Source organism: Nematostella vectensis, chromosome 9 (assembly GCF_932526225.1).
Source record: "Nematostella vectensis chromosome 9, jaNemVect1.1, whole genome shotgun sequence".
Lineage (NCBI taxonomy): Eukaryota > Metazoa > Cnidaria > Anthozoa > Actiniaria > Edwardsiidae > Nematostella > Nematostella vectensis.
The window spans coordinates 11706505-11730742 of record NC_064042.1 but is presented as its reverse complement, the minus strand read 5'-3'; the positions used below and the strand labels follow the sequence as shown (position 1 = coordinate 11730742).

At 42.0% G+C, this 24238-nt stretch overlaps 2 protein-coding genes across 2 annotated transcripts; both read right to left on the bottom strand.

Moving 5' to 3' along the window:
* Positions 1 to 1337: 1337 nt before the first annotated feature.
* On the bottom strand, positions 1338 to 6416 carry LOC116618287. The gene is made up of 8 exons (XM_048732589.1): positions 6247 to 6416; positions 5360 to 5778; positions 4527 to 4694; positions 4156 to 4229; positions 3827 to 3879; positions 2745 to 2848; positions 2322 to 2381; positions 1338 to 1645 (listed from the first exon to the last, which is right to left on the bottom strand). Exons 1-8 carry the CDS (start codon positions 6279 to 6281, stop codon positions 1563 to 1565), a joined length of 996 nt encoding a protein of 331 aa, XP_048588546.1. The 5' UTR covers positions 6282 to 6416; the 3' UTR covers positions 1338 to 1562.
* Positions 6417 to 7168: 752 nt separating this feature from the next.
* Positions 7169 to 24148, bottom strand: LOC5512411. Its single transcript, XM_048732909.1, has 21 exons — positions 23823 to 24148; positions 23350 to 23451; positions 21893 to 22114; positions 19903 to 21227; positions 19128 to 19293; positions 18385 to 18459; positions 17546 to 17810; positions 16674 to 16827; positions 15967 to 16129; positions 14270 to 14833; positions 13415 to 13984; positions 12776 to 12970; positions 12382 to 12534; positions 11652 to 11960; positions 11358 to 11435; positions 10759 to 10809; positions 10635 to 10679; positions 9541 to 9768; positions 8736 to 8879; positions 8223 to 8456; positions 7169 to 7648 (listed from the first exon to the last, which is right to left on the bottom strand). The coding sequence occupies exons 1-21, from the start codon at positions 23923 to 23925 to the stop codon at positions 7482 to 7484; spliced, it is 5313 nt and encodes a 1770-aa protein (XP_048588866.1). The 5' UTR covers positions 23926 to 24148; the 3' UTR covers positions 7169 to 7481.
* Between the last annotated feature and the right edge of the window lie 90 nt (positions 24149 to 24238).

Below are 24238 nucleotides of genomic sequence, written 5' to 3'. Positions count from 1 at the left end.
GCCTTGTCGCTTGCTATAGATTCCCGTGCATCACTTCACCCAGAGGTAGCCATGTCGCTTGTTATAGATTCCCGTGCATCACTTCACCCAGAGGTAGCCTTGCCGCTTGTTATAGATTCCCGTGCATCACTTCACCCAGAGGTAGCCTTGCCGCTTGTTAAAGATTCCCGTGCATCACTTCACCCAGAGGTAGCCTTGCCGCTTGTTAGAGATTCCCGTGCATCACTTCACCCAGAGGTAGCCATGTCGCTTGTTATAGATTCCCGTGCATCACTTCACCCAGAGGTAGCCTTGTCGCTTGTTATAGATTCCCGTGCATCACTTCACCCAGAGGTAGCCATGTCGCTTGTTATAGATTCCCGTGCATCACTTCACCCAGAGGTAGCCTTGCCGCTTGTTATAGATCCCCGTGCATCACTTCACCCAGAGGTAGCCTTGCCGCTTGCTATAGATTCCCGTTTATCACTTCACCCATAGGTAGCCTTGCCGCTTGTTATAGATTCCCGTGCATCACTTCACCCAGAGGTAGCCTTGTCGCTTGCTATAGATTCCCGTGTATCACTTCACCCAGAGGTAGCCTTGTCGCTTGTTATAGATTCCCGTGTATCACTTCACCCAGAGGTAGCCTTGCCGCTTGTTATAGATTCCCGTGCATCACTTCACCCAGAGGTAGCCTTGCCGCTTGCTATAGATTCCCGTGCATCACTTCACCCAGGGGTAGCCTTGCCGCTTGTTAAAGATTCCCGTGTATCACTTCACCCAGAGGTAGCCTTGCCGCTTGCTATAGATTCCCGTGCATCACTTCACCCAGAGGTAGCCTTGCCGCTTGTTAAAGATTCCCGTGTATCACTTCACCCAGAGGTAGCCTTGCCGCTTGCTATAGATTCCCGTGCATCACTTCACCCAGGGGTAGCCTTGCTTTTTGTTATAGATTCCCGTGCATCACTTCACCCAGAGGTAGCCATTTCGCTTGTTATAGATTCCCGTGCATCACTTCACCCAGGGGTAGCCTTGCTTTTTGTTATAGATTCCCGTGCATCACTTCACCCAGAGGTAGCCTTGCCGCTTTTTATAGATTCCCGTGCATCACTTCACCCAGAGGTAGCCATGTCGCTTGTTATAGATTTCCGTGCATCACTTCACCCAGAGGTAGCCATGTCGCTTGTTATAGATTCCCGTGCATCACTTCACCCAGGGGTAGCCATGTCGCTTGTTATAGGTTTCCGTGCATTACTTCACCCAGAGGTAGCCATGTCGCTTGTTATAGATTCCCGTGCATCACTTCACCCAGAGGTAGCCTTGCCGCTTGTTATAGATTTGCATCACTTCACCCAGAGGTAGCCATGTCGCTTGTTATAGGTTTCCGTGCATCACTTCACCCAGAGGTAGCCATGTCGCTTGTTATAGATTCCCGTGCATCACTTCACCCAGAGGTAGCCTTGCCGCTTGTTATAGATTCCCGTGCATCACTTCACCCAGAGGTAGCCTTGCCGCTTGCTATAGATTCCCGTGCATCACTTCACCCAGAGGTAGCCTTGCCGCTTGTTAAAGATTCCCGTGCATCACTTCACCCAGAGGTAGCCTTGCCGCTTGTTATAGATTCCTGTATAGCCACTTTTAGGGAAGCCGTATAGCACGCGCCGATCTGTAACAAAGTAAACTTGAGGATTAAATTGCCAAAACAGCCAAAAATGCCAAAAAAAAGTAAATGTACGCCTCACAAGAATAAAATGGGTATAGCTATGACAGCTTTTGTATGGTTCGTGTGTTACCTAAAGTTGAACCATGTTGCGGTTTTTTTTACATTAACTCCTTTTGCATCCTTGTCACGTGCTTGTGGGTTGCGAGGTGGGTAAGAGGGTCTGGGGTGCGTGATGATTAAGGTGTCGCCTTTTGGGCAAGTTATCACATTGTGCCGTGGCTCAAGATGTCGGAAAATTCGTTTTATATTGCGTTCTCACTAAGGTGTCAAAATATAAGTGCCCATGTCAGCCACACCTTTGTTGTTGCTTTCATTTAACAATGGAAGCCACATAATGTGTTTTAACCTCATAATAATCATCTAAAAACAAAGTTTTCCAAATTCAATCGAACATATCGCATTAGCTTTCCCCAAATCAGCCGTTGGAAATGGATGCTATTCCACACTTGGTACTTTGCTAGGATGACAAAATGGCGGCTGAAGGCTGTTAAAGGCGACAAATTGCTACGAGCTGCTAGGACGTTGCTGCTTTGCGGTCGAATTTTGCATGGTGTGTGTTTTTTAGTGTTTAATGGTGCCTTATGCATCTCCGTCCGTTGGCTTGCGACCATAGACTTACAACTACTTGCACTTGGATACCAAAAAGATCCGCATTCACCGTCGTCATGGCTGTCAAATACTAAAAAGAAGTATAGTAATGAGATGATAATCTGTCTTTGAAAGAATAAATCCCACAAAAGAGAATTCACATTCTTGTCATTTCGCCCTTAGAGCTCAAAATGAAATAAAATGTACGGTGTACCAATAAACAGACAGACAGACAGACAGACAGACAGACAGACAGACAGACAGACAGACAGACAGACAGACAGACAGACAGACAGACAGACAGACAGACAGACAGACAGACAGACAGACAGACAGACAGACAGACAGACAGACAGACAGACAGACAGACAGACAGACAGACAGACAGACAGACAGACAGACAGACAGACAGACAGACAGACAGACAGACAGACAGACAGACAGTGATACTCACCACTTATGGGGTGACCGTAGATCCGATAGCCCTGGCTGAGGCTGGTGCAAGGGTTCGTCTCCCATTTGTAAGGGTACGAGAACGAAATGATAACACGAGGACAGCTAAAACACAAAGCAGCAGCGGTGGATTATTTGAAATATTTTATATGGTCCACTTAGTAACCCAAAGAGACGATGATGCTGATGGTGATAATGATTTTGTATGTGATGGTGATGATGATGGCGATGGTGATGGTGATGGTGATGGTGATGGTGATGGTGATGGTGATGGTGATGGTGATGGTGATGGTGATGGTGATGGTGATGGTGATGGTGATGGTGATGGTGATGGTGATGGTGATGGTGATGGTGATGGTGATGGTGATGGTGATTGTGATTGTGATGGTGATGGTGATGGTGATGGTGATGGTGATGGTAATGGTGATGGTGATGGTGATGGTGATTGATAGCGTGATGGTGATGGTGATGGTGATTGATGGCGTGATGGTGATGGTGATGGTGATGGTGATTGATGGCGTGATGGTGATGGTGATGGTGATTGATGGTGATTGATGGCGTGATTGTGATGGTGATGGTGATGGTGATGGCGATTGATGGCGTGATGGTGATTGATGGCGTGATGGTGATGGTGATGGTGATTGATGGTGATTGATGGCGTGATGGTGATAGTGATGGTGATGGTGATGGTGATGGTGATGGTGATGGTGATGGTGATGGTGATGGTGATGGTGATGGTGATGGTGATGGTGATTGATGGCGTGATGGTGATTGATGGCGTGATGTTGATGGTGATGTTGATGGTGATGGTGATGGTGATGGTGATGGTGATGGTGATGGTGATGGTGATGGTGATGGTGATGGTGATGGTGATGGTGATGGTGATGGTGATGGTGATGGTGATGGTGATGGTGATGGTGATGGTGATGGTGATGGTGATGGTGATGGTGATGGTGATGGTGATAGAACAAAAGCCAAAAACAAAGACTTTAGAACGAGACAAAGAAATCTAGTACAAAGGCCTTGAGCACCAAAAAAACAAGCTCTCCGTAACACCAAGGAATACCCATGGTGATCACTTACATGTTAATAGTCTTGCGGCAAGATGAGTCAAAGTTCTGAGAACCGCTTGGAATCTGAAAAAGAATCAAAATAAAATCATTTTATTTCTTATTTAGAGAAAATTGAGAAATATGTATTGTATTGTACTATTGTACATAACGGACTAATTGATAAATAGTAAAAGTTTTATAGGAGAAAATTGGATTTCGGAAATTATGAGCGAACTTAAAAAAAAATTAATCAGAATCCAGTGAAAGTGAAAAAAAATCCTTAAGGTCACTTTTGCATTATTGCGTATATAGAGCTGGTCTCTGTTCCTAGTGTCTAACTAAACAAATTTCTCTACGGACCTTGTAAAAAACCGCGTCCTTGTTCTTGTTAGTTGTGGAAAGCGGACTGCTCACCGGCTCTACCAGAAAAACACCTTTAAAAAAAGGATTTTTCAGCTTACCGTCTATTAATGATAAGCGTGAATCGCGTTTCCGTGGCCACCAAAGACAACGTTTAAGGCTAATAACTAGATATATTCCGTGTCCTGATGTTTATAATGAAGCATTTCTTTGCCGGTTGACGTCAATCACATATCACGTTTCTCGTATCCGTATTGGCTCACTTCTCAAAACTCTGTCCATGGTAGCGTGCGTCGATCTGTTAAACTCGCTGCTGATTTATTAGTGATGTATTTATATAACACAACATAATGGTTCTGAGTCTTTCTTACCATCGACTCCAACAATCTCGTGGATGTCTTCATCAGAGAGTTTCCTACCCGGGATGTCGGTCTCGATCAAGGTCACGCAGGTGACGGAGTCTGCGCAGTTGTTCTCAGCTCTCTGAAGATGATCATTGTTTAAGGCGTTGATGGTCACAACAAGGGTCCATCCTCCACCTTCAATACAGAAAACAGAATTTAATTATTCAATAATACTTTTGTTGTGATTTTCATATAAACCTCATAGAAACGTTATTTTGTTAGTTTTGGCCAAAGCTGCCATAGGCCAATAACAGTGGTCAAACTGTTCTAAAGAAAAGATAATGTAGATTTGATAAAAGTTATCAAACGAAATAATTGATTAAATACATAAGTAAATACATAAGTGTATAGATAAATTCATGGAAAAAATATTATTTTTGCGAATTTGAGTTTAAAGAATGTTGATCACCCAATCCTTTGTTTTTGTTTATAATTGAAAATACAGCGGTTTATTCGCAAGGAAACTACAAAATAATTTACGAATGAAGACTGATACGCTATTGACGATATTTGATTGAAAATACCTTGCTTATATGCTGGAATTAGCAACTAGGGGACACGGTAAATTGATAAAAAAAAAATTATCGGTCATTCCTGTTTGATATAATGTGAACGCCTGCTGTTCTTATACCGCATAAATTCCCAGAATTTTCTCTAATGGTGGAACACCGTCAGTCATCGTTTAAAATAAGACTTAGCCCTTTCCTTTTCTTTAGGTAAAAGCAGTGCATTGTAATAAAGCCAGCGTGCTCTTTTATTATAAAATGATTGCTTTTTGTCTCGCAATTTTTTAATCTTACCGAATCTTTCCATGTCACAGTACACTCTCCTCTTCTTGCGCCTGATACTTATCCAGTAATAACCGCTCTTCAATGACGGGTCATATTTAAGATAAGCGGCGCATGAAGGTTGAAATAGCGGTGGCTTGAAATCGTCAGTGGCGTATAGGGATCTGTGTTTTCGTGTCATGTGCTCTGGAAAATCCTCCTTGCTTGCGTTGTTCAACTCGCACATGTGGGTCGTCAGGTCAACGTTGATGCTTCTGCACTTACTGTGGTCGAGGCAGGCGAATGTACAACCTTCTATTCCAATCCCTGGCCGCCTTTCCATCACGTGATCTTTAAGGTAATTTCCGTACTCGGTATACATTCCTGAGCTTTGTTCTGCGCATGCGTTGTACATGGAAAGCCAGGTTACAATCAAATACTGGAAGAAAATCCTGAAAGAAAATTTAAAAAAATAATAATAGTGTTTCTATGGTTGAATTCCGAACACACATATTACAAAATCATGAGTTTTTAATGTTTACGCAGTTTTCTTGGTATCCAAGGTACATTTGAATGTCTTAGCAAAGTCGTGAGAATTTCTAAAACTTCAAAGCAGATCATGAAACTTTGATTTTTTTTTTACATAACAGGCCCGAAGTATCTTCATTTAAAGAGGGTGGTAGTGGTGTGAGACTAGCTCCTATCCGTAACATTAATTTATTAAGGTGTCGTCAGATGTATAGATAAATCAGGTTTGCAATTGTGTCGAGCGTTCTACTAAAGCCTTGTGAACACACAAAAATCAAAATCAAAATATGAAAAAATTTCGTTGCGTGTTCAGCTTATCTTGTTACATAGAGCTCTAGTTATTGAATTACACAGGATATAATACGAATTTTTAAAATGTTTTAAAATTTTACCTTGTTCGAGAGTCCATTTCCATGGTCGCCTTCATTCGAAGTGGCTAAGCCAAACTAATGTTGCTAAGAGCCGTCAGTCCGAGTATAATCCAACCGAATGGGAAATTATCAATGTTTAATATGTTTTGGTTTAAGCACAACAAATAATGCAATTTTCAATTCTCTGCTTTGAATATACAACCGAGGTATTAATTTTCGAAATGAATACAATCTTTAAAAGGCAAACATCATTAAATAAGTTTATTGAAACCACCCGCACCAATTAAAAATTTATTAGAAAGTTGAGAATTAATTGTCTCTAAGTTTAAATCTCAGTGCTTTTTAAATACTACTATTGATTTAACTTTTTTATATATGATTTGCTTGCTAGTAAAAGGTAAAGTTGATTTGGAATTGAATTGCCCTTGTCCTCTCTTTTTAGATAAAGAATGCCAAACATCAAGAGTGGTGATGTTTTTCTTGGCGATCTGAAAGAACGTGCCGCATCATCAAAGGCTTCCGAAGAAGGTTTCGCGGGGAGTCCAGCTAAACGTCCTTCTCCAGATCTTTGGTGATCCAATGAGGAGGGGGGAGGGGGGGATTGCGGTGGTTTCGCCCACGTTTATAAGAGTAGTTTCGCCCACGCATCAAGGTGTTTCGCCCACGGATAAAAATATGAGTTACTCTGAACGGGCTCTCTCATCAGAAAACATTTTGTTTGAACGTATACCGCGCTGCTTTAGAAAAATCAAAACTAATGGAATACTCCATCGATGGCAACGATCTTAATGGCATAAAAAAGCTTAGCTATGTGGGATTCTTTTTCGCCATAAACTAATGCTCTCATTAGTGGAATTATGTCGGATTCTTTGGGATCCTGCCTGATTCTATTTGATGCGCTTGTTTATGAGCGAGCGTAAACCGGCATAAAAACATGTCGTTGTTTTACAAAGAGTGTTTTACTCACTCTTTCTCCTGTATGGAAGAAGATGACCTTCATCCAAAGACAAATTCTTGTTGACCATTTACATAGTTTAAGTATTCTATACGTGACATAGTGATTTTGCAGCGCATTTTTAACGATATCTTGTTAACATAGTTTAAAATGAATTCATTCTTGTCTAGCCATTGGACAAAATTGTACAGAGTTTTGATAAAGGTTTCTGATGGACATATACACATAGTGTAAATGATTCAGTCCTGGGCTTCCTGGCTGATCTTGTTTACTGATTAAAGCTGTTCCTAAACGAGCTTTTTTAGCTTGTCTGAACGATCTTATACACGTAGTCCGACTTGGCGATTCCCGCGCAGTTTCCGGATCCGTCGTCATTAGGACAAGGTTTAAAATCGTAGGATATGCACTCTGTAGACTCAGCGTGGTCATTGTATGTCACATCGACGTCTTTAGCCGACCAGCACTCGCCTGTAAGAAGATGTATAACCATAGTGAATGCTAGCCGAAGAATAAGATAAACAGGCGCTCGGGGTTCCTGTGGCGATGAGTCTAGCGCAAGGAGCTGAGGAGGAGTGACGAAGCCGCTGTCCCCTCCCCCCTTAACAATAAAATTTGTCGACCACAGGAAACGGGCGAGGTTTTAGATTCGTTCTCGGTTTCTAACTCTTAGAGACGCCTGCGGAGGAGGCTTAGTTAATGCTTATTTTTTCTCTTTTAACGTTACCATGCTGACATAGCAAAAAAATGGCACGAAACTTTTCAATTCTCAATATATAAGCTTAAGAATCTGCATACAAGTAGTTCCTCTGACCAAAAGCTTAATTCCAAATTTTAAAGAAATTTAGAAATATGAAATTTAGATATTAACGAGCATAGTTGGCTTAATTTCTGATCAGAGCCCGACTTCTCCCTAAAAACAAGGAGAATTCATACTTTGAACATTCACCGAAATTAGCCAGACCTTATTTTGGGAAAACTTGCCTTTTTTTTATTGCTCTGTCTACCATGCTACCATGGCGTGGCCATGGCTCAAATGACTCACCGTAATTGTGGATAGCAAAGTAAGTATTGCCCAATACATTTGCATTGCGCGCACAACGGCAAACAGCGTCATCCAGGTACTCGTCCCAGTCCTTCCAGTCTATCGAGCGGTGACTCCATAGGGTTGAGTTGCTCGGTAGATCATTCGTCAACAGCTCTGTGAATGGACGGGGCTTGTCGTCACTACTGTCGCTATAACAACCCACATTTGTATATTGGACGTCACATGATTTATCTGTGAAGGTAGAAACAGCATCTTGTTACAATGACTTTGTTGTTATTATGGAACTTGCTTCATTTTTTATAAAGCAATAGGCGACTTGCGCTATGAATTCACGGGACTTTATGAGTGGCAAATTCAAGCCACACCAATTCTCTTACTTGTTCAACACAATGCCTACGAAGCAACGGTCATCAATTTGATAACTCTCCCCAGCACAAAGCATTCTTCTAGCTGCCCCCAAAACCAAGCCTTTTGAGTAACAAAGCCTTCCCAGCACATCTAAAATCTTACCGTCAATTCGGTACACAAATGATGAATGCTGGTCTCCTACGCACAGACTACTGTCCTGCGGCTGGCATTTATTGTACTCTGTCGTAACGCAACTGTCCGAGGGAGGACTGGCCCTAGGCGGTACCTGCCCCGACCAGCACTCACCTGAAATAAAATCACGTGATATTTGAAAAGGATTTTCTAGACATATTATATCCTGCGAGCGACAGAGCAAACAAATTGCAAGTTTTCCCCAAATAAGGTCTAGTTTATTTCGGTGAGGTTGAATTTTTGCATAGAGGTTCCTTATGTTATGTAAACCAACAAATCAAAAAGTGTTTTTTCCAATGGATTCGTCTTTGAGATATGAGGCTTGAAGTGCAATTTTCAAATGTTCAAAGTATAATTTTTTCCTCGTTTTTAGGGAGAACTCGGGCTCTGATAAAAAATTAGGCCAACTTTGCTCGCTTATATCTAAATTTCATATTTGCTAAATTTTTTTAAAATCTGGAATTAAGCTTTTGGTCTGAGGAACTCCTTGTATGCGGAATCTTAAGCTTATATATTGAGAATTGGAAAATTTCTTGCCATTTTTTTGCTCTGTCCCCACGAGCCAGAATATTTCAAGGGTAATAGAGTCCAGGTCTGTAATAAAGGCGTGATAATTTCTTTATTTCTATATTTTAATAAATTAACAGTTGATTTAATTTTTTCTGACGAACTTCAGATCAAGATCTGCCATTTTGTCTTATCACATTATAAATGCGCCCAATCAAAGTTGAATTGAATTAGAAAAGAAATGAGATAAAGAGTTTTCTAGACTTACCATAGTTTCTGATACTGAAAAACTTGTATTTCTTTGTACGAGCCTGATTTGCACAGCGGCATGTCGCACGTGACATGTATGCGTCCCAATGGCCCCAGTCCACAGGGTTCCCACTGAACGCAGCCGACTTGGTGTCTCTGTCAGTGAACAGCTGTAACTCTTCGAGGCTGGCACCAACGTCAGTGTTGCTATAGCAACTCATTTTATGGAACTGCACACTGCACGTTTCTGTGAACACATGAGGTGAACTAGTTGAGACGTGACTTTGAGATGATGTGTGTTTCAATTTGAACTTAGAAATACATTTTTCAGATATGGTCGTTTTATAGGAATAACTATTGAAAATACGACGCCAAAGAACCCTACCCTCTAAAGAAAGGAAAGAACAGGAATATTGTTCGGGAACGCCCTTCCTCCCCCCCCCCCCCCCCCAAACTTACAAAATTGAAATGAACGCTCCTCTCTAATAAATACCCCCCTCAATTTCAAAGCTTGCTACGCAGGCTTTTGTTTAACGTTATCCTGACTGAGACTAAAACCCCACTGCGTTTGGGTTTATTATATTTTTATAGTTCATAAAGAACGTCCCTCTCTAATAAACGCCTTCTATCTATTGAAAAACTATCTACTAAAACCCCACTGCACTTGGGTTTGTTATATTTTTATAGTTCATAAAGAACGTCTCTCTCTAATAAACACCTTCTATCTATTGAACGCCCCCTCTCGGACCATATCGAAATTTAATAAACGCTCTCCGGGTTTTCATTTACGGTAGGCGACTAGCGTTGAGTAACCCTGTGACTTTTTAAGTGGAAAATTCAAGCCGGAATAAATACAGAAATGGCTGCACCCGCCAAGCCAAAAAACGACGAAAAATTTTTTTTTTTCAATGAAAATAAGCGCTTTTTGAGAAAGAAACTTTCTGGCTGATTCGTTGCTTTTGGTTGTTGTTATTTTGCCGCTAAAAGCCAGAACGCGCGCAAGTTTGTCACGTTCCATTTTACTACGCAGGCCCAGTCTTCCTGAGCCTGCAATACGACAGGAAGATCGGATCCTTGCATGAACGTTTAAAATGATTCTTGAATCAGAGTTACCTGTTGCTGGGACGATAGACTGTGTGTCGACGATAGTGGACGATTCTAGATTAAAAGTAAAAGTTTTACTTTGATTAGTTATTAAAATGTCTCAATAACTTCAAGCCAGTATATTTTAATTTACCTCGTTGATCACTTTCTTTGGTCAACAGAGTCGTTTTGTCTTTCAAGTCGGCTGTGAATAAACAAGTTAAGCGTGGTATGGCATGCTCTTTATTTTAGATGGAACTTGTAGCGTTTTGGACCTTTCTACTTTCCTAGAAATCTATGTAGTGTTACCTAGCTACAAAGTTTTCCATGAAAAGCATATTGTTACATAGAAAATATATCGGCGTCCTTGGGTAAAGGTGGTCTGTATCTTATTCATAGCATAGAGATCATATTTTTTACATTACTGTAACAACGCTATTTTGCAATTTCTTGGGGGTTAAGATGCTGTTCACCCCACCTATTTTGCCATCTATTGTTAGTTGTTTCTTAATTATAGCACGAAGATTATACTTAAGGTTGATATTACTGCAACAACCCCATTGTTCAATTTCTCGGGGGTTAAAAAAGCTGTTGACCGCACTCATTTTGCTATCATTGTTAGTTGTTTCTTAATTATAGCACGAGGATTATACTTAAGGTTGATATTACTGTAACAACCCCATTGTTCAATTTCTCGGGGGTTAAAAAAGCTGTTGACCGCACTCATTTTGCTATCCCTTGAACAGCGTTTACCTGGGCAAGCTTTCTGCTGGACCTTCTCAACCATCTGAGGCAACTGGTCAAACGGCGACTCAAACACCAAATCAACACCTGACGCAATCATTTTCAGCTGATCTAGGTCGTAATCAGTGCCCAGACCAAGCGTTAAGATAGTTACACCTATGTCCCTCAGTGCGCTTCAGGGGGCTACGACATCGTCCGACGAGCGCCCGTCGGTCATTACCAGTAGCATTCGAGGAACGTTTGATCGTGCGGTATTAAACATATCAGTCTTGACCAACTTTAGAGCTTCTCCGATGCGTGTACCCCCATTCGAGATCTGAATAGCGTCCACGGCAAACTTTACACTATTCAAGTCGCTATATTTCTGGAAGCCAAATTCCATTTTAGGGAAGTTTTCGAATGTAGCTACGCTGATGCGAGTGGAGGATGGAGAAATTTCGAAATTTTCTATAATTTTTTTGACAAAGTCTTGACAGCGCTTGAAGTTGTTTGGGTCGTTACGAACGATAGAATTCGACACATCGATCAAGAAACCGAGATCTACATCCGATTGGCAAATACCTGAAGGGGATGGTGGCAGCGATGGCGGTGGTGGTGGCGACTTTGGTGAAGCTGTGAACGACAAAAAAGTTAATTAACAGTCCTAACAAATCAGATGGGATATTGCTCTGGCACGGCATCTAACACAATACACACACTGTCATATTGAATAGAACAAGAGTATTTCCACACCGGATTTATAACGGTTGGAATTTTGAGAGATTGTTTTAAAATGCCTTAACCATTACAATGGATCTGTTGCCGTTTCATCGAGGTTCAATAAGAAGCAAGAATCAGCAAGAATCCAAAGGATTGTTTACTCATTACCAATCAGCAAGAATCCAAAGGATTGTTTACTCATTACCAATCAGCAAGAATCCAAAGGATTGTTTACTCATTACCAATCAGCAAGAATCCAAAGGATTGTTTACTCATTACCATCACTAATCACAGATAGAAGCAGATATTGCGTGACAAGCTCTTGACTACTCACGTGATTTGATGCCGTATACGTAGTTGGTACCAGGCTCTCCGCAACACTCCCCGGCCTTGGCATTACACTCCGAGAACTCATTATCCACACAATGCGTACTTAAGCCATACTCCTCGTAGGTGTTCTCAGCATTTGGGCCGGACCAGCACTCCCCTGAAATAATATATGTGATGTGAGGTTCAGTATGTGTTCTTTATGGCCAAATCAGTTTATAGCATTCCTCTAAAATTATTTATATGCTGTGGGGTTTAGTATGGGTACTCCAGTGTCGAATCAGTATATAGCACTACCCTGCAATAGTTAAGCTGCTGTGTGGTTTATGGAACTTGTTAGGGGTGGACCTCCCCAGTGCTGTCCAATGCTAGACACATTAGATGTTTAGATGTTTTCTCACCGTAGTTCTGCACGGCGAAGTGCGTGTATCCCTTTTCGGACGCAATCTGCGCGCATCGGCACACAAAGTCAGGCAGCCAGCTGCTGAAGCTGTCCCACGCTACGCTTGATTTGTCCAGCAGTCGTACAGGGAGCATGCGCACACTTGATTCCTCCTTGTAGCAGCCGAGCTTGTTGTACTGGATATTACATTCGCCTTAAGAAAAAAACATGGAAAGTTATGGACAAATCTTTGCGACAAAAGCTAGATTTCAAGTGTATCAGAAAAATGTGGCTGCCAAGCGGGGACGTGACAAGATCACGGATTGTTATTATTTTCAAAGTATTGTGACTACAATAATTTTCTTGGGGTCTGGGATCATTTACAAGGAAGAGCTGTAGCAGGCAACGTAAGATTGTGGGGGCACAATACAGAAACATTAAGAAAATATTGGGGGGGCACGGCCACGCCCCTACTGTGGGGCACATGCCCCCAACGCCCCACCCCCTGCTTCGGCCCTGAATGGATCACCTGATTCTTATTGGATCAAGAATCTAATATAAATCAATTATGTGATCAAGAAGCACTTTTAGCCTATGGGATCAGAATAAATGTTTTCATATTTATCTATACATTTTGGTCACCCACTTAGTCACTTACCCAGGCATATTCGTTTCCTGACAGAACCTTCTAAACTGTGGAGCTCAGAAAAGCTTGCTGTGAACACGTGATCAACATCCGGGTCACTAGCAATGGTATTCAGCTGAAAAATCTTTATATAATTCCCAATCCCCACGCTGAAAATCGTCACCCCAGCGCTGCGGAGGGCCTGGGACGCGCTTGAGACCCCATCCAGAGACACTGCATGCGCCAGCAAGATGAGGACACGGGGAACATTTGCCCGGCCCGTGGCGTCAAACACGCTCGTCTTAACTGACGATAATGCTTTGCCCGTGTTAGCAGAGCCCCCAGTGTATGTTATACTGTTGATTGCGGTCTCGATGGTTGAGATATCGTAATGCTGAGTCAGCGTGAAGTGGATTCTGGGATTGTCTGTGTACACGGTGGCAGAAATGTGTGACCGGCTTTCCGACACCACAAAGCTTTTTGCCAGGGCTTTCACAAAGTCTAGGATTCGGTTGAAATTTTGTTGACCATCGTACCAAATGGTGGATCCATCAATAAGGAATGCTATATCAGCAGTCATGTGACAAGGTGGCACGTACAAAGCTAAAAAAGAAAGAAAATTATATGTTAGCATTAAGTTCCTAAAACTAAAAGGTGGCCACGGTAGCGCGCGTCGCAGTTTGAGCTTGTTACCTTTTAAAATTATAAACCCAATGGCCGATTAAGATAGCACGTTTAGTCGTATACAACTTATGTCTTAGCCCTGAATTACACCCTACGCATTTCTTAGTCGAGCATCGTAGAGGAGTCGTAGGTTGATTTACACTCTACGACTCGTTTTGTAGAAGTGTCGCATACAACGGACAAAAATGTTGATATTACGCCTACCTGGACAGACATTAGTTTTGACAGTATCCACCAATGACTCTAGCTGACCAAACGTCGCCTTGAACACGTGATCTCTGTCCGGATCACTCCCCATAACATTCATCTGTTCCACGTCAACCCTCTCCCCAACCCCCACCACGTACACCGTGACCGAGTTATCCCGGAGAGCCTGGGAAGGAGCTCTCACGTCATCCAATGAAGAGGCCACTGTTAGCACGATAAGGACTCGTGGGACGTTTTTCCTCGTAGTCGCGTCAAATAGGTCTGACTTGACGGCCTGCAAGCCTTTGCCAGTATTTGTAAAGCCCCCTTGGATGGTTATGAGGTTGATAGCTGAGGTTAACTTTACAATATCGAAGAACTCATTAAGGGTGATCTTTACGCTCGCTGTAGTCGAGAACAGGACGAGACCCACATGGGTCGCGCTGACGGAGATATCGAAGTTCTTTGCCATGTTTGTCGTAAACTTCATGAGAGCATTGAAGTTCGCACCAACTGCTGTAGACCCTTCAACAAGGAAGGCGAGGTCTATGGGAGTCTGGCATACCGGCTTGGCAGGGGGACCTAAAAACAATACAGGCATTCACGCATATAAGTAAGACTGAGAACTTTAGAAAAATAAGAACTTTTAAAAAAATCAAAGACATATCAAGAAAATTGAGCCCAAAATTGTCGTTTTTGCGAAACGCGGTCACTTCCATATAAGGAAACTAATATATTCCTTATTTGGAAAATCTGCATGATTCTTGTCATTTTTAAGGTGAGCGTACCCCAGGGGCTTCTTAAACTTTATGACTTGTAACCAGAAGAGAAAAACAGTTACTGTGACCATCTTTAGTTAATTGAGAAGGTTCCTGAAAAGACCTCGGTTTCCTCGGTACCAGACCCCCAAAATGACAACGTTTACTTCATTTGCGACTGCCAACTGATCGTTTAGTAGCCGAGAGATAACTATTTTTTTTCCTATCTTTTAACATTCTTGTCCGAATCTCGATAATAGCCTCGAATAACCTGACTATTTAAAATTTACGAAACAACACACAGCAATACTTCTTTTTCTTCTGTTCTTCTTCTTGACGTTTTTAAAAGCAGGCCCGTACCAAGGGGGTGGTGCAGGGGGTGCTAACTCACCTCCCCCCCCCCACACACACACACACAACGGCCAAAGGTCCACTTTCTGTTCTAAATAGACGCGCTATTTGTAGACAAAGCTATAAAGCATAAGCTAGATCACTCTGGTATGTAGCCAAACACTATCAATCCCAATTTCGCACCCCCCCCCCTTTAAGAGTACGGGCCTGAAAAGTATCCATTGTAACGCAGGGTAAATATACATGTTGGGCCAGAGAATACCCCCAACGCTTTTTACACACACACACAAATCTATATGTTCAATACAAAATATTATAGAGGACAAACTCAAACATATACCTCCGACAAAGGAAAAAAACTTAACGTCGGACACATGACAAAGAATTAAACTCAAACATATACGTCGGACAGAGAACAAAATTAAACAAAAAACCAAAACATATACGTCTGACAGATGATAAAAAAATAAACCCAAACATATACGTCTATTCCCTGTCATGCGGGCCCTTCTCATTGGACTCTCTCTGGACGCTCCTAGAGTCACGCACGCTTGTGTGACACGCACCAATATCGGTTGCCAAGCAACCTAGGGTGACGTCACTTACTGGGAGAGCAGGAATCCTTCATGATACTCTCCAGGTTTGTCATCAGATTATCAAAGCTATCCACCGCGAAAACATTTTCCGCCTTCTTGTTGGCGATGGTCAGCAGCTCACTCTTTTTCACTTGACCCCCAACGCCAACAGCGATTATCCTGACGCCCTTGGCCTTCAAGGAAGAACACATGATACATAATTAGCACTCGTTATGATATCGTCCCTAGTGCCCTTGGGTGATGTATTTCCCCTACCCACAACGCATACTATAAAACACTTGCACGATTGAAGATTGATTTCAGGGTTTTAAAATAACATTTGATCTTTCAGTAGTCTGCTTAGCGGCCGCTTTTAGCGTGACACTAAAAGCGGCTGCTAATAATCTTTCAGATGATTGTAAAATTGTGATTTGGACCTCTTACATCGCGTGGATGGTAATTGATTGAAAGTAGTGCTTTTAGGTTTCGGTACAGGCTGTACGTTCGCTCAAACTTGAAAATACATTAGTGCATTCAGTAACCTATCTTTTAACTATAATCCGCACTTCACAGAAAATTTGTGCCTTTCTATTTATAAGACATCGATGAAGTAAGCTAGTATTTTACAATGTTTTGTTATACACTCTTTTTTATTCTAATAACTTTCTATAGTACAAGCGTGACAGTGCGACACAAATGCAACAATTTTATTCATCTGCTCTGGTCCATTGTACTCACTATGAGCGGCGGTATCACTTTGGAGTAATTATCCTCGAAGTTCGGATGTATTTTCCCATCAGTGATGACAATCAATACATTAGGCTTGTCAAATCTGTTGCCCCCGGCAACGGTGAAGAGACGCTCGTGAGCCATTTGCAAGGCAAGGTCAGTCCTGTGTGACGTAAACCCGCGTGTTAGTGCCCCGCTCTTCTGTAGAAGACTGGGGCTTGGATAATACCATTAATAATTATTTCATGCATGATAGTCACTTTCGCATCATCATGTGCAAGCTGTACATAAATATCACCTGTGCAGTTAGGCACAACAGAACACTGTATCAAAAATTCTGTGCCAAGGGACCGCATGAGCAATGAGCTATTTACTAACACACAATATACAAGTTGTACCTAGGGACCAACTGCACAGTGAACAATGCACTAACACACTGCACCACACAAGCTGTACCTAGGGACCACCTGCACAATGAGTAGTTTACTTTCACACTGAACCACACAAGCTGTACCAAAGGACCAGCTGTACAGTGAGACATGCACTAACATACTGCACCACACAAGCTGAATCCAGGGACCACCTTCACAGTGAACCATACACTAACACACTGCACCACACAAGTTGTATCATATTATTTCTTACATAATACAGAAAATGAGAACAAGGGCTCCAGGGCCGGTTTTTCCGTAGTGGTGGAGAACAAAAACCGTAAAAGGGAGGGGAGGGGAGGGGGTTGCATCAAGGTATGAAACACGGCGGGAAGTAAACTTTATCCCTTTTTAGGATTTTATATATTCCTTCAAGATTTTATTCCGAGGGAGATGGAGGACAATTCCCCCGCCCCCACCCTGGATCCTTTACTAGATTCTACTTTGTACCGAGTGCCACTTCCAATCCACTTTATGCTTTTAATCTTTCGGGCCAAAGCCTCAGGGTCCCAATATTGCGAATCAGCGAAGGTGAAATCGAGTCTCGCTTCGCTGCTGTAAGTAATGACTCCGAAGTGGGTTCCTTCTTGGGATACTTGGTATTGCTTGGAGATGTTTGCGACGAAGTTTAGTACAACAGGGAAGTTTTCCTGCTCATTATTAATACTCTCAGAAGCATCAATGATAACGCCAACATCAATTGCCTCCTTGCAAGCTTAAATGGAAACACACACAAAAAGTTTTGCATTCACGTGGATAACTAAGTCTTTGCTTCTAAAGAATTTATTAAGACTTGATTTGATCACCATTCAGGGGTGTTTTATATTTCGGACAGGACCATTTGAATTCAGGTATCTGGTATTTCAAATAGGATAATAGGTATTGTTATCTGTATGTTGTATTACAATTTCTTTAGATAACCTAGCCCTCTACATTAAATACTTTTTTTAAGTTAATTTAAAATTTTCTTTTTTGTTGTTGTTGTAGGTGCTGGAATAAACGTAGCATGTGATGGCGTATCAGTGTCCTCGCTCTTAAGAATAATTCGTCTTTTGTGTAGACTCCCTACTAGCATTTGAGCGCCATAAAGCGTAAATATATATATTATTGGTGGCAGCTTCACTCCGTGGATAAAGTTCAAAGACATTCTGGCCGTCTACTGATAGAGATAAAAAGCCATAAAAGAGCCATAAAATACCGTGATTGAGTGACCAATATTAATCTCGGAACGAAAAGAAAATTGCCACTTCATATATTGTACCACTTTACTTAATCAAAGTAGTACTCACGTTTTTTGTCGGGTTCACCGGGTCCTGGTGGTGTTGTCGAGGGTGGAGGCTCTTCAGTTGGCGTAGGACTTACAGCTTTTTAGAGCAAGAAATGCAATCGTTATGCAACACAAATCCCATCATTGCAGTAGAAATACATAACAAATGTATGTGAAAAGTATGCAAACAGGTCAGCACATCTGAAGGTCATATTTTCGTGTACTGAGTTTCCACAATTTCGACAAATTACAATCAGCATGCAAGTTAAAAGGGCATAGTTTCGCTTTCATGTCTCCTACGCATCATTATCATCAGTAACAAGCGAGTAAGGGTGTATTCCTTGTACTGTGCTACCATGATTTTACCATGATCATCATGGACATCATATTCAGCAGCAGCAATAGCAAATAATTGCGTGTTTCCTACACAATATCACCTCTGCTGACTACAGGCGAGATGCAAAAAGGTGGAGTATATTAACAATATGAGCACAGCTTGCCACGGTAACATGAGCCGACATGTACCGAGTTGGAGACTGCTCGTCAACAAACAAACAGAGAAACTAGGGACCAAAGGCGTTACAATTGTAAATAAAAGAAAGAAAAGAAAAGACAATAGATTATCAGCGATCAAGAGGAGCCTTCACCAGAATCTTTTAGAGGAATAGAAAGAAACCAAGGTAGATAAAGTTTGCACCAAGTTATAGAAGTAATTTTTCTACAGTGTTGGTATTCATTTCTGGCAGACATCTTTGTACGACTTACTGGTCGGTGTCGGACAGAGCCCGCTACATGTGGTAACGACACTAGTGGCGATCTTAGTGGACGTCTCCGTCTTTGTATTTGTCTCCGTGCTCGTCGTCAGACTCACAGTCGTGCTCGTAGCTATCACTGTTGAGGTCATTGTTGCTGTGATTATTGCGGTGGATATCTAATCAACAATAACGTGTTTAGCAACGCTGACGGCAACGACAGAAAAAAAAAACTGCTGTTAAATACACTGACTGAAATATTTGAAGAAATGCTTTAGATATGGAATTCACAATTCACCTCCCGTCATATGCTTTAAATACAGCCACACCCCCTCCCCACCCAACACACCCTTCCCAAGGCTTGTGCTCCCTTGACATATTCTAGAACCGCCCGTGAACCAATCTTTTTTTCACTTGCTTTCTTTTTAGACCCGTCCTGAATATTGGATGTAACAGTACAACGCGCGCTACCGTTGCCCTCTTGACTATTTTGTAAAGCCAATTAGGATGCTCTCTGATTGACATGAGCTCCGCTCCCCCATTAGGGAGCCAAAGAATTTCTTCATTGTATATCAGAGATGGATATCCGTAGTAATGAAATTCGTTTTAATTGAAATTTTGATTCTAGCCTGCCAACGTTTTGGTCATTTATTTATTTTTTGTTTTTTTTGTGACCACGGTAGCGAACGTCGTACTATAAGATCTTACCCCTGCTCTTTTTAAAATACCGCAGAAAACCATTTCTGATCACACATGTCAAGCATTCCTGACCGCACTAGAAACTATACCTCGACGGTTGGCGAGGTAACGATAGCTGTACTTGTGATCTCCTCCAGTTTCGTCGTGTGGTGGGTCGTCGTCGTCGTCTCGGTCTTGGTGGCCGTGCTGACTGTAGTAGACGTCGAGGTGACGTGATGGGTGTTAGTGATGGTCAGGACAGAAGTGCTAGTTGCCGTGGAAACCTTCGTTTCGGTAGTAGCATGCGTTTTTGTGTGGGTTAAGGTGTCTGTTTTAGTTGCCGTTGATGTTTCCGTCTTCGTTGTTGTCACGAAGTGAAAGTGTGTTTTCGTTTCAATCGCAGTACTTGTTGCCAAGACGACGCTTGTGCTCTTTGCTATGGCAACACTTGTTGTCACGGCAGTGTTTGTTTGTGTACTTGTTGCAATGACTACGCTAGTAGTCACGGCAGTATTAGTTTGCGTAGTCACGTGAGTGCTTGTTGAAGTTGCAATGGCGGTACTTGTAGCTATGGCAACGCTCGTGCTGTTCACTACTTGGGTATTTAATTGTGTCGTTACCTGAGTACTTGTTGCTATGGCAGTACTGGTTTCTATAGCAACACTCGTTGTTGTTGCCACGTGTGTGCTTGTTAAAGTCGCTACTTTAGTACTTGTTGCTACGGCAACAGAAGTACTGACGGCAGTTTCGGTCTTCGTTTCTGTGTTTGTTACTGTTATTAAGTGCGTATATGTTGTCATGGCAACACTGGTTGTCACAGCAGTATTTGTTTGTGTGGTGATGTGAGTGCTTGTTAAGGTGGCTACGGCTGTACTTGTTGCCATGACAACACTAGTGCTATTCACCAGAGCAGTAGTATACGATACAGCTGTAGTTGTCACAGTATGTGGAACAGTTGTCATGGCAACTGCAGTTGACGTCTCCGTTTTGTGATGCGTCAATGTTAAAGTTGCATTACGGGTATTGGTTGCCGTGGTTATGTGAGTTGACGTCAACGTCTGTACTGCAGTGGAGACTGCAGTTTCCGTGGTAACCTGCGTGGCGATTGTGACCTCAGTGGCAGTTACGGTTGCCGTGGTGACGTGCGTGGAAGTCTCCGTTGAGGTGTGTGTGGTGTGGTGGGTGCTGGTCAGGGTGCCAGTCGATGTTGTTGTCAGGGTTGCCGTGGTGTAGGCTGTAGCCACGGCAGTGCTAGTAATGATGTCGGTGTTGGTTGTGGTTAGGGTGGCGGTGGTAGTGCAAGGGCCTGTGGCAGGGCATGTGGTCGGCGGAGGGGGTGGAAGGCATGTCGGGGTAACCCCTACTATACATATGAATGGAGCCGGGCATGGCTGCAGGCACTGGCCTGGGGCTGGAGCTGGGTAAGACGGATAACCTGAAACGAATGCAAATCAGGATTTGATATAGCCTCCGCAGGCATCTCGAAGAGCAGAAAAAGAAAAAAAGGATTGGGTTTCCTGTGGCAAAAAAAACGAAAGTGACAAACCGGAAGCGCTCTCCTTGGTCTCCCTCTTCCGCAATTTCGCACAGGTAACCCATTCTTTCCGTCTCTTTCATGATGAGTTGCCTGCTGAGTAGGCTAGATCTGATACTACGGGCTTAAATATTCTGCGAATTGTAACCGACGATTTCCAACAGCCTCTGGCTTCCGTCATTCACATCCCTAGAGGCGTTTACATTGACCAGCACTGAAAATGGTTTTCAATCAAAACGCCTCCTATCTGCAACGCGTTGACAAATCAAAAAGCACCAAATGTAATTCCGTTAGTTTGAATGATGTAAGCCAAAAAGCAGTTTAGCAGTGGAAAATTATTAACGAGATTTTGACACAATATTGAAAACTGCAAAAAAATTACATTCCTTCAAGATTGCTTACAAAACGATCATTTATTATCCTTGCCCCCCACACCTTGTGATGTTCTTAGTAATATAATACGATAAGAAGCTTTTTATTAGTTTTTTTCGTTCAGGGAGTACACCGTTTCAAATTGTCATATCCTTTATACAACTGCTATTCGACTGATTATCGATCAAGCTTACCAGGAGCGATCGGATAGTCACGAGGCTGATCCGATTCACTATCGATCCCTAGATTGATCTGTTCTGCTCTGTTTCCTTTGCCGTCGTCATATATATAAGCCACTTCGTCATTCTGCTGATCACGTGGTACTTCAAAACGCTTCGCACCGGGGCGCTGGGCTCCATGTATTTCGTTCTTTCTTGAGGACAGGCGTTCATATTTAACCCAGTACTTTGAAGGCCCTAAAGAGGAGGGTCACATTCAATCAATTTAAAAACGTTTGTTATTTATTTTTGTTTTTTATCCTTTTTGGCAAAGGAATGCTTGAGGAATTTAAGGTATTTAAAAAATGCACGACTTGACTTTTATTCAAACCCATGATGGTAAACTACCGTTAAATCGTTTAAAACACGAACGCGCACTATAAAAGGGACTTGCCTAAGGCAAGCTTTCACTCGTCATTTGACATCACTGAGTGCAGAGCTCCGTAGAGAGAGACCAAAATGATACAATAGGGTTCTAGAGTGGCCGATAACACACTATAAATGGAAACATAGCTTTATCAACAGCTATTTCTTGTAACAGATCGAAAAATAGTAGTGAGGTTTTGAAGTGATGAATATTAAATCAAATTCGTTGTTTTACGCACGCGTGCACTTGAATGACTCCATTTGAAATGAGCGCGCGTGCTGTGATTGATTTCTCAATGACAATTTCTGTTCTTGTTTTTGTAGAAAATTGAATTTTATTTTCAATTCAAACGAGCGCGCGCTGTGTTTGATTTCTCAATGACAATTTCTGTTCTTGTTTTTGTAGAAAATTGACTACAAACATTTTCCCGAATATGTCTTAAAGTTCTTTAACATTCTCTTGTACTTTGAAGTTGTCGTAGTTAGTCGTAAGGCTTTACTTTTTGCTTTTTTTTCTTCTGGCCGTTTCAGAGGTCCGCACTCAATGAAGTCTAGTTGTGAATGACGACGACTTGCGCGAGAGCTTGCGAAAATAAATGGGGGCGGAGCGATCCCTTTTATAGCGGGCGTTCGTGTTTAAAGAAGGACCTGCGGTATAAAAGGCGCGCGCTTGGTCCAAGTCGTCATTCCCACTAGACTTTGGCTAGAGCAGAGCTCCACAAAAAGAAGCAAAAGAGATCTGATCAAGTTCGAAATAATTTCTTAAACATCAATAGTGCAAAGAAAATTAAATTGTCAATCTTCGCCGGTGACTGGTCAGAATGGAGCGATTTTGAAGCAAATGATTTTTCAGGTTTCGTTATTTTCACCCGCGCGCTGAAGAATAGCGTCATTTCAAACAAGCGCGCGCTGTTTTTGAATTAAATTTTCAATCACAATTTTTGTCGTTGTTGCCGTAGAAAACTGCTTCCAAGAAGCTCGTCGTTATTGCCTTGTGTATACAGAACATTATTTTGAACTTCGAAATTATCAAAATTAATCTATGGCTCTGCTTTTCCGATACTTACTGAGCTTTGAACTTAACGTGGACTTGCAAGAATGACGATTTGGACCAGGTCCGCGCCTTTTATACCGCGGGGCTTGTTTAAGGACTTTCAAAAAGCACCCTACTAAAGATTAGAGACCCCTTGTAAATGAAAAATATAATAACTAGCACTAAAACGAGCGTTTACGGCATCTCGCTTGTAATTGAAGTCGCGGGTCCATTATATAATGGTTTTTTTTGCGGGAATCACGTATAATGAAACAACCTGCCACCTTGACAATGGAACTTAATTGACGTTAAAGGAAACTGAATCTATGAGTCGTTTTATAAAGCAATTCAAGGTTTTTATCTAATACAAGTATATATTTTGCAAATCATAATAGTAAGCTAACGGATTAATACATTTTGGGCATTGGTACTTCTATCTATACGGTGCTATTAAATGTTGGCTCTTTATTACTGCTAACTAGTGTCACCTTTATAACAACCTCTTACCTTTTTTAAAGTGATGCTTGGCGAGAGAAATCTGGGCGCAAATGACAATAGAAATCAAAAGTACGATTTTTAGAGGAGCCATAGTGACAAACAAAGTAAACATTTCTGTAACCTGCCCTTGGCGTGCATCCTCCGTGCCTGAGGAGCTTTCGTTACCTCACGATATCGCAATCCCAAGAGCGCCTGCTTTTGTCTCTTCACAAGAGGCGTGAATGGCTGTCATGTATGGTACTCTTGCGTAGTGTCTTTTGACACTTTTGGATTGAGTCATTCACAAGTAACACCGTTATGACAATTGATCAAGATAAACATGAATAGCCACTTTAGTGCTTGAATAGTCATTATACGATGACGTAAAAGGTGAAATATGATAAAGCAGACGGTATTAAACCAATATTTTTTATTTCATATTCCAG